Source organism: Macaca nemestrina, chromosome 3, assembly GCF_043159975.1.
Source record: "Macaca nemestrina isolate mMacNem1 chromosome 3, mMacNem.hap1, whole genome shotgun sequence".
NCBI lineage: Eukaryota > Metazoa > Chordata > Mammalia > Primates > Cercopithecidae > Macaca > Macaca nemestrina.
This window is the reverse complement of record NC_092127.1, coordinates 67,682,484-67,695,962: the sequence shown is the minus strand read 5'-3', so window position 1 is coordinate 67,695,962 and position 13,479 is coordinate 67,682,484. Positions and strand designations below refer to the sequence as shown.

Below are 13,479 nucleotides of genomic sequence, written 5' to 3'. Positions count from 1 at the left end.
GAGATGGATGAACGTTCTCACACGTATATGGTGTTTGCAGAGCAGAACTCTGCTGGGGTAGATTGCTGAGCCAGAGAGATGACAGATTTCCAGGATCACTTGTAAGTGCCCTTGACTCATTTTGCCTTGAAACTACCTCTGATTTAAACAAAACCAAATTTCAGAATGTAAAAACAGGATTAAAGGATCTCAGCGCAGCTCCTTCTCTCTGGCAGTGCCCATAACTGGCATGAATAGTATTCCTTTCCGCATCTTGCTAGGGGATCTCTTGGGCACAACTAAATTGATTTTACATTGGAAAGTTGAGAGGAGAATAAAGGTACTAACCAAAATGATCCAAGCAAAAACAATAAACAATCTTAAAAAACTTAAAATCCCTGAACCTAAATCCTACATTTTTAAGAACTGTCTGAATTAACACAGGGCTAGGGGAACCTGACATGCATTTTCTTGAAGACTTTGGATACCACCACTGTTCTCAACTGTGCTTCACACACTCAACCTTGGATTTCTTCTGACAGGTCCAAATGGGTTGCCCTTCTAGTTCCCAGTGTAACTGCTTCTTGGTACTACTGCTGTAGTTCTCTCCATTCCCCGGTCTGTTCACAGGCCAACCCAGCTGACACTCTACTTATTAAGCTGTCAATAAAATCAGTACAAGTGCTACTTCATTCAAGCACCTTTTCCTTCTCTGTCTACCATGAGGATTTTATCTGAAAAGAGCCTAAGTACTGTATGCCTGCAAATGTGATCTATCCCACTGGTACCGAATCCTTTTTCATCCCTTATTTGAATTGATCCAGTAATTAAAAAAGAGAATTTGTGTTCTTGAGTCAATTAACATTCAGGGTAAAACTGATAAGAGTCTTAAGCATGAAGCTTTTTCTTTTTTTATCCCAAAGAGACACAGTACACCACTAGAGAGGAAATAGATGTAGAAAGCGAGTACCCTGCTGCAAGGTGCAATCCAGTAGCCGATAGCAAGGAATGGAAGGCCCAGGGCCACGACCAGCACAACGAGACACTTGATCGCTATGGTCTGCTCCCTTAGGCCTGAGAGGTTCTCATACCAGATTGTCAAGAGCTGCTGCTGGCAGTTGGGATGAGCCACAAACTGTTGGGAGAGAGAGAGTTTGAGAAGGGGAAAGAAAGGTAAGTTACCATACCATTGTCAGTAGTTCAACTATTAAATACACGTGCATCCTAAAGACATTAAAGCATATTTTTCTAGCATATTGGTACTGGAAGGTTCTGGTAATATTCTTCTTTGCTTTCCCTCCATTTTTCAAAATTATTTCAGAACTAATAGAAGAACTAGAATGGAAATGAGAGGATAAAATTGGTGGTGTCCTTAATCATAGTTCTTTTTGATAGAAACCCTCCATGATTCACAGATTTCTCTGTGGAATCTGGGTGACATCTGGCTTCTTTTGTAAAAATGTGTCCCATCTTGCGGTTGGCCAGCTTACTTGCATTCAGTTCAAAATGGAAAAGAAAAAAAGTTACTTGGTTTATTGTAGACTATAGCTAAAAGAGAAATGTGTGAAGTTTCGTGAGCAACCCCTAAAATGCTACATATAAAAAAAAATATGCATGATGCGCCCTTTGTGTAATGATGTACTATTACTGCAAATCTGTAAAAGGTCTGAAAAATAATCAATGAACCTGCAAATATTATGCTGGGTCTACACATGCACTTCTTCCAGGAACTGACATCAAATGTTACTTCCCTCCTGTCCTCTTTTTTATTGCTTCCTTTATCAAAAGGTCAAAATATCACGACTATTTATCTTCAGCAGTTCTTTAATAAATAAAATTCTAATCAGGAAAAATGAGCAAATTATACTTATTTCAGTCCAGCCATTTGATTTTTTCCCATTTGATTTTGTTAAGTTATCTGCCTGCATCATTTAGAGGGACTGGGATTTCTTTAAAGCCCTGTCATTATTCAAGAAGCAGAATGTATTTGTAGTCAGGCCCATGTAAAGGTCCTTATGCCAAAATCTGCCCATTTGTAGCCAGATATGCCTTTTTATGAATGGCCATATGTTCTTTGTCCAAGCTCAGGAATTCAAAAATCAACTATGAGTGACAACATATTTTTTAAAGGAGTTCTTAGTAACACAAAAATCAAGGTATCACTGTCTTCTAAAAAATAGAATAAACAGTAATAATGAACCTGTTAAGAAACACCCATGAAATGTTTTTGGGAACTGAGAAACAAAGAAAGTAGCTGCAGTTCCGGCCGGGCGCGGTGGCTCACGCCTGTAATCCCTGCACTTTGGGAGGCCGAGGCGGGCGGATCACGAGGTCAGTAGATCGAGACCATCCTGGCTAACACGGTGAAACCCCGTCTCTACTAAAATACAAAAAATTAGCCGGGCGCGGTGGCGGGCGCCTGTAGTCCCAGCTACTCCGGAGGCTGAGGCAGGAGAATGGCGGGAACCCGGGAGGCGGAGCTTGCAGTGAGCCGAGATGGTGCCACTGCACTCCAGCCTGGGCGACAGAGTGAAGACTCCGCCTCAAAAAAAAAAAAAAAAAAAAAAAAGAAAAAAAGTAGCTGCAGTTCCTACTTGTCAAAAGGTTCCTCTTTAATCAAGTTGTAGTTAATGATCCTGATGATTCTTAGTAACTCCAGGCAATTCCTAGAGTTATTAATATTTGGCTCTTTATCAAAGCCCACCTACAAGGAAACGCACAGGTTTCCACTGACTGGTGCATAGTTTCCCATGAACAATTTTAATTAAAAAAGAAAGTCTCATCTCCCAGGACAGGTGATGGAGGTGCAATTTCCCCCAAATCCCTGCTTTTGCCCCCAGAGTGCACCCAGTGGAGAAGCCCACTGATGGCTGCACTGGCAGCTGCCTCTGCACCACCATACACGGGAACTCAATGACCCACGGACAGAGGTGGTGAGAATAAATTTACGAACATTAGATTTGAGATAATTAACTGAGTTATAATGTTGAAATTCTAAGCCTCAGTGTGATGGGTATTAGAAAGCTAGGCTTTCGGGAGGTAATTAGATCATGAGGGAGGAGCCTTCATGAATGGGATTGGTGCCCTGACAGGAAGAGGTGGGAGAGCTTGCTCTCTTTCCACCATGTGAGGATACTATGAGAAGTCAGCAGTCTGCAACCCAGAGGAGAGTCCTCACCAGATCTTCACCATGCTGGCATCCTGATTTTGGATTTCCAGCCTCCAGAACTGTAAGAAATAATTTTTTTTTTTTTTGAGATGGAGTTTCGCTCTTGTTGCCCAGGGCTGGAGTGCAATGGCACAATCTTGTCTCACCGCAACCTCCGCCTCCCAGGTTCAAGCGATTCTCCTACCTCAGCCTCCCGAGTAGCTGAGATTACAGGTATGTGCAACCATGCCTGGCTAATTTTTTGTATTTTTAGTAGAGACGGGGTTTCTCCATGGCAGTCAGGCTGGTCTCGAACTCTCAACCTCATGTGATCCGCCCGCCTTAGCCTCTCAAAGTTCTGGGATTACAGGCATGAGCCACTGCACCTGGCCGAGAAATAAATTTCTGTTGTTTATAAACCACCTAGCCTATGGTACTTAGTTACAGCAGCCTGAACTAAGAAGCATATTTTATCATGCGAGTTCCTTTCCATTCAGTTTTCAAAATCCCAGGTCCTGATTTTCAGTAGCTGCTAGTTGCTAAGGATATATTAGGTCTTCTCTCCAAACCCAAGATTTTGTCACTTTTCAAAGGTTGTAATTTTGAAAACAGCATTTCACAGACCAATGCAATCATTATTTGAACTCATGAATATAATCAAAGTTGAGGCTTCCTGGGTATATGTGACAACTTCCTAGGATTCTTGTTGAGAACTTCTCCAAACTTCCACTTCTGCCCCTGTACTGTATTTAGATCATTTCCTTCCTGCTTCACCTCTCCCTCTATGGTCCCTAATGTCCTTTATTCATTCATTCATTTATTCACTCATCAAAATGTCTTAAGCCCCTCCTATGATCCAGGCAGGGGCAGTATGATCCAGATCCAGGCAGTATATTGGGCAAGTATATTGGTACAAGAAGATAAAAATGGAAGCATCAGAGTTGAATTAAGTGATAAGAGGTCATTGTTCTAGGGTACACAGTAAGCTTTGAATAGATACAAAATAAGCTATTATAACTGAGGCTTCAACTCATATGCTTGTCAAGATGCCTAATCAGAATTTAAAATAGTCTTAATTTGAATGTTGGTACAATCATCTTGATATTTGAAGGATCTGCATTTGAGGGAAGTTAGACATATATAAATAAAAGGCATCCCTGATGACTGCAGCCAGGCTAAGCTTGGGACAGGTAATGGTTCATTCAGGGTAAACTACAGGTGGAATATATAATGTCATCAAATCAGATTACCACTTAGGATATCAACAATGCAGTTTTTGGACCAAGGGTTTCTGTAGGAAACAAAATTCCCATGAAGTTAGGAGACAGGAAGACATGTGTCTATATGGATTTGATGGACAAATTTCCCTTTTGTGAGTATCTGGTTAGCTATCATTTGAATGTGTCTCCTCCAAAATTTAGGTGCTGTCAATGTGGTAGAGTTAACAGGTGGAGCCTTCAAGAGGTGATTAGGCCATGAGGGCTGCTCCCTTGTCAATGGTATTAAGACACTTATAAAAAAGGTTTTATGCAGCATTCAACTAGCTTGCTCTTCTACTCTTCTGCCATGTGAGGACATAGTGTTCCTCCCCTCTAGAGGATGCAGCCCTCACCAGACTACCAAACCCACTGTTGCCTTGATCTTGGACTTCCCAGCCTCCAGAACTATGAGACAAGAAAGTTTTGTTCGTATAAGTCTCTCCATCTCAGGCATTCTATTAAAACAACACAAGTGGACTAAGGCACTGGTCGTTCTTAGGTTTTAAACTCTTGAGGACAGAAATATTAATGTTATAGCGTATCTCCCTTTCCTACTCCTTGTCCTTGGACTAATTTTTAAATTTGAAGATGTGCTTTATGGCATTAATTACATATTTATAAAGATTGCACAGTTTCAAAGACTTGATGGACTCAATCCTTTCCATATGGCATATATGTGATGGTCAGTCTTTGACTTGATGTAACTTGTACAACAGTGCAAACCCTTACTCTACATTAAGTAGTAACCAAAATTGTGGTCTTTGCATTTTGCCTGTTACACTTTAAAATTCAGCTTAACGGGTCTATCTACTATGCTACTAATTCTACTCTTTTTTTTTTTTTTTGAGATAATTATACATCACTTCATGGATTCTGTTGATTTCATTTAATCCACACAAACAGATTTTCCTCCAATGATTTAAAATCCTAATGCGAGTACACAAGGAGCATTTCAAAAAAGAAAGTAAAGTCAGTACAATAATAGCAAGCGAAGGCAAAAAAGCTAATCCCTTTAGGAGATGAGTTTTGGTCTTTTCAATGACTTTGAAATAGGGCAGTGACCTTTATACCTGAAAAGTGTTTTACCTCCTGAAAAATCTCCTTATGCCACTACACCAGTTACACCCAACAGGATAACATTTGTATTCTGTTTTCTAACTTCAGTGGACCAGCAAATTGAAGTTATCACAAAAATAATACCCTTATTTTGAGTTTTCTGATTTAAAGAGAGAATGCTTGACACAAGAAAATCTCAATCTTTCAATTGGACAACCAGCATTGAGAACAAATGAAATGTTTTTTTCTTGCCAAATGACTGATAGATTATAAACTGAACCACTGACCAGGGCAGGTTAGGGAAAACAATCAAATTGTAAATTTAAAAATTAATTAATGTTACACTGTTTTGCATCAAATCAGTCTTCACAAGAACTGTCTTCATGGGAATACTGTTGCGTAAAAACATGGTAGGAACTCTGGATTTGTTTTCAATGATACCGTTAGAGCCACAATTCATACAATTTAAAGGAAAATATTCTTGTAAATAAAAACTAGGCAATTCAACTTCTTTTTAAAACTCAATGAATTGTGAAATATAAACCCAAAACTTATATTGCAAAGGTTTTCTGGATTTTCAAACTTGCTGAGTGCAAAACGCTCTGTTATCTCTTGGTGCCTGGGGAAGACCAGGACAAGGGGCCACGCAGTACAGCACACAGGACTGTGCCAGCCAGCACACCCATTCCAAAGTCTCAGTGGCATATTTACAACTCTCTTTGCATTTCTTTAATTCTGGGCTTCCCCTGTATACTTTTTGCACAGAAAGTGGATACACAATGGACGCTTTTATCCTGTTTATACTGCTGCATGTTTCTTGTTAGGATGGCTTTTCTACATTTAAATCTAATCCTACTATGGAGGAAATATTAATAGGAGAACAGAAAGGAAGAACTCAGGAAATGTTCTTCTTCTCTATCTGAGAGCCCAGTTTTCCAGATTCAGTGGTCTACCAAGCTCTAGTATCTTTTGTCAAAAACTTTCTCACAATAGACATAGCTCATGGTGAAGCAGGTAGAACTTTGGTTATTTCTATGGTGGGGAGTGGATTAATGTTCAGCTGCACATCACAGAGCAGGATAGAGGTACACTCAGAATTAGAACTCAAGACTTTTTGGAAGGGGCAAACAGTCCATTATTCTAATTAAACAAAATTAGTGTTTTTGCCTAAAAATTAATTTTCCTGTACCCATTTTCAGAAAATCAAATTTCATCTTCCAGTCTATTCCATTCTCTTTTCAAAGAATAATATAGGTATTTCTATAAATAGCAATAGTGTTTACTATCCTTCCAGCTTTATAATTTACCTTAGAGATCCCTTAAAAATGATTTTAGGCTGGACACAGTGGCTCACACCTGTAATCCTAGCACTCTGAGAAGCTGAGGTGAGCGGATTACTTGAGGTCAGGATTTTAAGACCAGCCTGGCCAACATGGTAAAACCCCATCTCTACTAAAAATACAAAAATTAGCCAGGCATGGTGATGGGCACCTGTAATCCCAGCTACTTGGGAGGCTGAGGCAGGAAAATTACTTGAACCTGGGAGGCGGAGGTTGCAGTGAGCCGAGATCTCACCACTGCACTCAAGTGTGGGTGACAGTGAGACTCCATCTCAAAAAAAAAAAAAAAAAAGATTTTAGGATGAATAATCTCCAAAATCCATTCCTTATTAGTAAAGATGCAGGCAGATGGTTGCTGTTTTACTATCAGCACTGAGAATTATAAATTTTTATTCTTTGTTAGTTTGAGACAAGGAAAATGGTATTTGTACGTTAGTATACGTTTATCACTAGAAGGTCTGAAAATTTTAAATATGGATGTTAGTCATTTGAATTTTCTCTTCTGTGACATGCCTATTCAAACCTTGTGCTAATTTTTCTACAGGGCTCTGGATGTTTTCCTTACAAATTTGTTTGAGTTCTTGGGATATTATGAAGATCAATCTTTTGTGAGTTATAATAAAAAAAAAATTTTCCCAGTTTGCCCTTCACTCTTTTGTTTATAATCTTTCTGATGTCATACAGAGGTTTTAAATTATATGTGACCAGATTATTTGTATTTTTGCTTTGAGATTTCTTTGCTTTTATATTAGAAACTCCTTTCTGACATAAACATTAAATTCATGGTCAGATAGTTCCTATTCTGGTGTTTTATATATTCATTTACTGGATTAAGTATCATTGAGTTCTGTAAGGCCTGGGTTGAACTCATGCTTTGATTTCTGGGAAAGACCAGAGCTCTGGGAATCCTGAGTCCAGTTAGAAGACAACAGACTTGGAACCAAAGCTGGGAGTAGGTCTTGGGCAGTCGGTAGAAGAAAGACTTCCTGAGTCTCATATGCGGTCAATATGGCTTACCATTAGATAGGAATGGTTTCCTTGGTGGAATTATGGGTTGATTTGAATAAATATGAGTTTATTATGTTATCAGGGGGTAGGGGAGTCCATATAAAGTTACTTTGAAATCCCAATGACTTGCATATGGCCATAGTCTACCTCTGTGCCAGAGTGGGCAGGGTTTATGCATCATTATAACCCAAGATGTGGTTTTGCTTGGAGACTAGAAATGAGATGGTGGGAAAAGGAAGCAGCAGGAGTGGGTAGGGTGATATTTTTCCTCCTTGTGAGAGTGAAGACGGGTGAGTGTTGACTGAAAATGAAGGAAGCCTTTGAAAGGAAGAAAGAAAGGAGGAATTGGGGCTTTGCAAGCACTCTGGAATATAATTCTTATACACATTTATTATTCTAGAACAGAATTCTTACGTACATTTATTATTCTAGAATATAATTTTTACATACATTTATTGAGTGAGGATTCCAAATCAAAGACTTTACTCATTAATACTCCTTTTATAGCATAAAACAAACAAAACCAGGAAGGTTTGCAAAGTCCTGAATCTCCTTACAGTTCTAAATATTTTTTTTGGTTGCCTGATGGTTGACTGGTATCAATTTATTATTAACGACACCTCATACACTGTAACCTACATGCCAATTTATTTAAAGTTAACATGCAGGAAGAAAGAAACTCTGCAAGGCAGTTTAGTTGACAGAAGCACAAGTGTAGATGAGCTGTCTCTGCTCATATAACACTTTCAAAGCAATGATAAAAAACCAGTGACAACTGAAATCAATTCTCTCAGGTGTCAAAGAAAAGAGATACATATTGCAGGATGTGTGAATATATGTCCACAGAGTTTTCTGAAAAACAGTTTACTATCAATCTTGCTCAAAATTATCCTTTTCCCTCAATATATTAATAACTAAACCTCAACTAGCAAGAACGCTCTGAGAGGAGGGCAATTTAGCCAATTTAATTATCTTGTAACATACTTTCTTTGAAAAGTGGTTTTATTTCCATCTTTACTGAGAATCTTCACATTTGACTGTCTTATGAAATAGAGGAGAGATCTGCCATTAATGGTTGACCAAAATCTTGCAAATACTATGTGTATAAGTTTTCTACATTGTGGTAGCAGAATTATGTGTGTCAGAAGAGAGAAAGACAGACAGGAGGGGAGAGAGAAAGAGGAGAAAGAGACAGAGACAGAGTGAGAGAGATTTCCCCATCCTCGCTTGCTGCTAGGGTGCAAACATTGGCCTGGGTCCACTGATCAGAGGCATTTTGACCAGTGGAAAGAGCCATATGAAAACAGGCAGGATTCAGAGCATCCTCTCTGTGCTGATATGGGAGCAGCAGAGACAGAATTGTTCCATTTGGGCCACAGAAACTCCCTTAGCAGGTCAGCGCTGTGCCTGGTTCTGGGTGAGGTTTTTGGAAGCACAGCTTAGATAAGCTTGTTCCTGTACCTCTTCTTAGGATTCTGTGAGCTTCCTCAATATCACTCACTAAATTCCTTCCTGCTTAAATAAATTCCTCTTACTAAGGACTTGATTCAGTACAAGGGGCATGAAATCTGTCTTTGATGACTGAGGATTAACTAGCTGAAGAGTCATCACTCTGGGTGTGAATTTTCATAATGTAGAAATGTTATTATTAATAGCTAATACTTATTGAGCAATCACGATGTACTACTGTGTGCTAATTACTTTACATGCATTATCTTATGCAATCCTTAAACAAATGAATAAGTAGGTACAACTATTGTCTTCACTTTACTAGTGAGCAGATGGAGGCCTGGATGGTTAGGTGACTTGCCCATGGTCACACAGGAGCACATGGTGGTGTCAGGACCTGAATCCTTACAGGTTGGCTCTAGTGCCTGTCCTCTTAAGCACCATGTCACACTGCAGAAAAGACAGAACACTTGTCTCTTTGTAAATTGATCAACTTTATAAAACCAGAGCTGATAACAGATTATTTCTTTGTGATTTATCAGTTTCTCTTAAAGTACAAAAAAATCTGTTATATAACATGTATAAAGTATTGGATTCTGGATAACTGAGATGTTTATTATTGTGAAACATTATAACTACAATTTTTATGAATTATTTAAAAGCCCCATACAAGTTGGCAAATAGAAACACATAACCGTTTTTCTGCAGTAACCAGAGTAAAAAATCATAATTTTTATTTCTGGCACCTGCATGACCAACTCCATAGTTGTGTGACCTTAGACATGCCATTGAAGCTTGGCAATCCTCAGTTTCCTTGTAGAATAGAAACCCCATCATCTACTGACATATTTTGTAGATAAAATGAATAATAACAGACTTGCTGCAAGGATTCACATAAGAATGTAAAAGTGCCTTACAAAAACATATACAGGTAACAGCATTATTAATTGTATTGTAATTAACATTTTACAGAGTGCTTTTGCATATCATAACCCATTTAAATTCCACGAAAACCCTGAGATAGATAAGAGATATTATCCTCCTGGTACATGAGGGAACTGAAATTTACAAATTTATGACTTATTCAAGGTCCCACCATGGGTAAAAAGTAGAAAGGATCAGAAGCTACACATTTAACTTGCAACTTTACCCCCTACAAAAAAACCTTTTATCAATAGCATCTATTTTTTATTTTATTTTTTGAGACAAGGACTTGCTTGCTCTGTTGCCCAGGCTGGAGTGCAGTGGTGCTATCGTTGCTCACTGCAGCTACAAATCTCCTGGGCTCAAGTGATCCTCCCGCCTCAGCCTCCCAAGTAGCTGGAACTACAGGCATGTGCCACCATGCCTGGCTAATTTTTAAATTTTTAGTAGAGACAGGGTCTCGCTAAGTTGCCCAGCTGGTCTTGAACACCTGGCCTCAAGTGATCCTCCTGCTTTGGCCTCCCAAAGTGCTGGGATTACAGGCACATGCCATCATGCCCAGCTAATTTTGTTTATTTTTTGTAGACACGGTCTAACCATGTTGCCCAGCCTACTAGCATCTAGTCTTATTATTTTAATAATTTTCCTAGGATTATGGCATAGTTTGTATTACATGTTTATTCTAATATGGCACTAGATGAAAGTAGGCCCACTCACCTTTTTGACTTCATACTTAATGGCAAGTTTGACACGACTTAATGAAGCTTTGTGCCTGTGTACCTCCAGAGGTTCTGCTGACTCCAGATCTCCATTCAGAATGGCTTCTACCTCTTCTGAGTCTCGGCAGAGATCCAGCACACCCACTACAAAGTCTTTGCACTGCATGGAGAGCTTCCGATAGTCATTCTAAGAACAAGAGATTTAGTGTTTTAACACAAATAATTTGCTTTTATTCAATGGAAAGTGTTTGGGTGAATTAGAAAAAGGTATCCCTTCTTTTGGGGGTAGAAAGCTGCAGCCTACCTGGATGCAAGGCTTGTTGAACTGAATACAGGCTGGATTTGCACCCACCCAACCCCTTAGCCAGGTTTCCTTCTCCTGCAAACAGCCCAACCATCCGAGATAGTTCTGAAAATGGCATGATAATAATCTCACTTATATGTGGAATCTAAAAAAGTCAAACTCAGAGAATAGAAAAGTGGCTACCAGAGGCAGGGGGTGGGAGTAAGACGTAGGGTAAAGTAGAGATGAAATGAGGAGATACTGGTCAAAGTGAACAAAGGTTTCATTTAGACAGGAGAAGTAAGTTTTTGAGATCTATCTGCACAGCACAGTGACTATAGCTTTAATACTATATTATATACTTCAAAATTGATGAGTAAATTTCAAATATCTCACTACCACAAAAAGTAATGTGAGGTGATAGATATGTTAATTAGCTTGATTTAATCATTTCACATTGTATACATCTATCGAAGCATCCCATGGTACCCCATAAATATATACAATAATTATTTGTCAATTAAAAATTTTAAAAAGCATTTACTCAAAAAATTGTATGCTGAAAGACCAAAGGATCAAAGAGTTTTCTCTCTTTTGTACAAACAATAGTTCTTGTAAAGTCAAAACAAGACCATTTCTACATTGGAAATTTTTCTATAATGGCCATTTTTCTAAAATGGCAATTTGATGTAGAAGATCAACTATATGTGATATGAAAGTTGTCAAAACTAAGTCAACTGTGTTAAAAACAACACAAAACAAAAAAACCCTGACTAATAGAGTCAGAGAAAGCCATGAAGGAAGGGTTCTCACACACAAAACTATCACAAGAGGGTGCAAAAACCATAACCTTGCATAAAGGCCATCGCGACCTTACACAAAAAATACCTCTGTGAGGACGTCTGCCCAGCAACTGCCTGTACAACTTTGGACTAGCTCTGCCTTTGTTATTGTTCCTGGAGCGTAGCCCTCCTCACTTTTCTTTTAAAAAACTTGTCTTTCTTTACCTCCCTGAATACACAGAGTTTACCATGTCACTTGTATTTCCACTGCAATATTACATTCCCAGATAAATATGATTTTCTATTTTTTTTTTTTTTTTTTTTTTGAGATGGAGTCTTGCTCTGTCACCAGGCTGGAGCACAGTAGCACAATCTTGGCTCACTGCAACCTCTGCCTCCCAGGTTCAGGCAATTCTCCTGCCTCAACCTCTCAAGTAGCTGGGATTACAGGCAGGTAACACCACACCCGGCTATTTTTTTGTATTTTCAGTAGAGATGGGGTTTCACCATATTGGCCAGTCTGGTCTTGAACTCCTGACCTCAAATGATCTGCCCAGCTGGGCCTCCCAAAGTGCTGGGATTACAGGCGTGAGTCACTGCACCCGGCCTCATTTTCTTTTAGAGAACCTCTCTCTCTGTTATTTAGGTTGACAGTGAAAAATAACTTGTCCAGTTCATTATCCCTTGCCTTACTGGAGACATTGCTTCTCAAAGTGTAGTCCTCAGAACAGCAGCATCAGCAGCACCTGGGTATGTGTTAGAAATGCAAATTCTCAGACCCCAGCCCACATGTCCTGATTTAGAAACTGAAGTAGGGCCCAGCAATCTGTGTGTGTTTTCACACACCCTCCAGATGATTCTGATACATGTTATGTTTGAGAATAATTGGTTTAGAACGACTGTAGAGAGGTAGATGGATACCCACCTGTATACAGAGGGTTTTCTGTTTGTTTGTTTCTCTGAAGGGCATATTATTGTGCCCTGCAGAACTAGAAGAAGAGAAATATATCATTGTATGTAATGGAATTCTCAAGGGTTACAGAATTCAGTACCTGAGAGAAAAATTTCCAGGCCACTGGAACTAACACCTTGCTAAAAATAATCCATGAATCTTTAATTTCATTTGCATACTTATATACTGCTGTGGACTACTATAAGTAAGTCAGTTGGTAGCATTCCTTGTTGCCTTCTGAATGGAGCTTTGTTTCTAGTCCGTTTGTTCTAATGAAGGCGTCAATGACCATCTCCTGAGAAAGTGTCTCATTTTTGGAAACCCTAGTTCCACTTTATGACTTTCACTAAAATTCTAGCCTATTAGGAAGCCTAACCAGATAATAATCTAATGTGGAACACTTGAGGAAAACAGAATTCCCCACTGTAACATGTCCTGAGACACTGTAAGTGTCTATATAACTAAGTAATATTTGGCACAGTAGAATTACTGGGCTTCCAAAAATCATACTTAAATAAAAGACGTGAAGAATTCCAATTTTTTTCCTTTACATAATTAATGTGATTTGATGGGCAAAACC

The 13,479-nt window shown here is 39.0% G+C and overlaps 1 protein-coding gene across 11 annotated transcripts in view; it reads right to left on the bottom strand.

The window, feature by feature from the left end:
* Window positions 1-13,479, bottom strand: part of LOC105486144 (transient receptor potential cation channel subfamily C member 3) — a 73,315-nt gene that overhangs the window by 35,230 nt on the left and 24,606 nt on the right. For all 11 annotated transcript variants that reach the window (XM_011748851.3, XM_071093082.1, XM_011748848.3 and 8 more), the window contains exons 3-4: window positions 10,881-11,069; window positions 950-1,114 (exon numbers count right to left, since the gene is read on the bottom strand). In XM_011748851.3, the coding sequence (XP_011747153.1) occupies window positions 950-1,114; window positions 10,881-11,069 (354 nt within the window). The remainder of the gene's footprint in view (window positions 1-949; window positions 1,115-10,880; window positions 11,070-13,479) is intronic.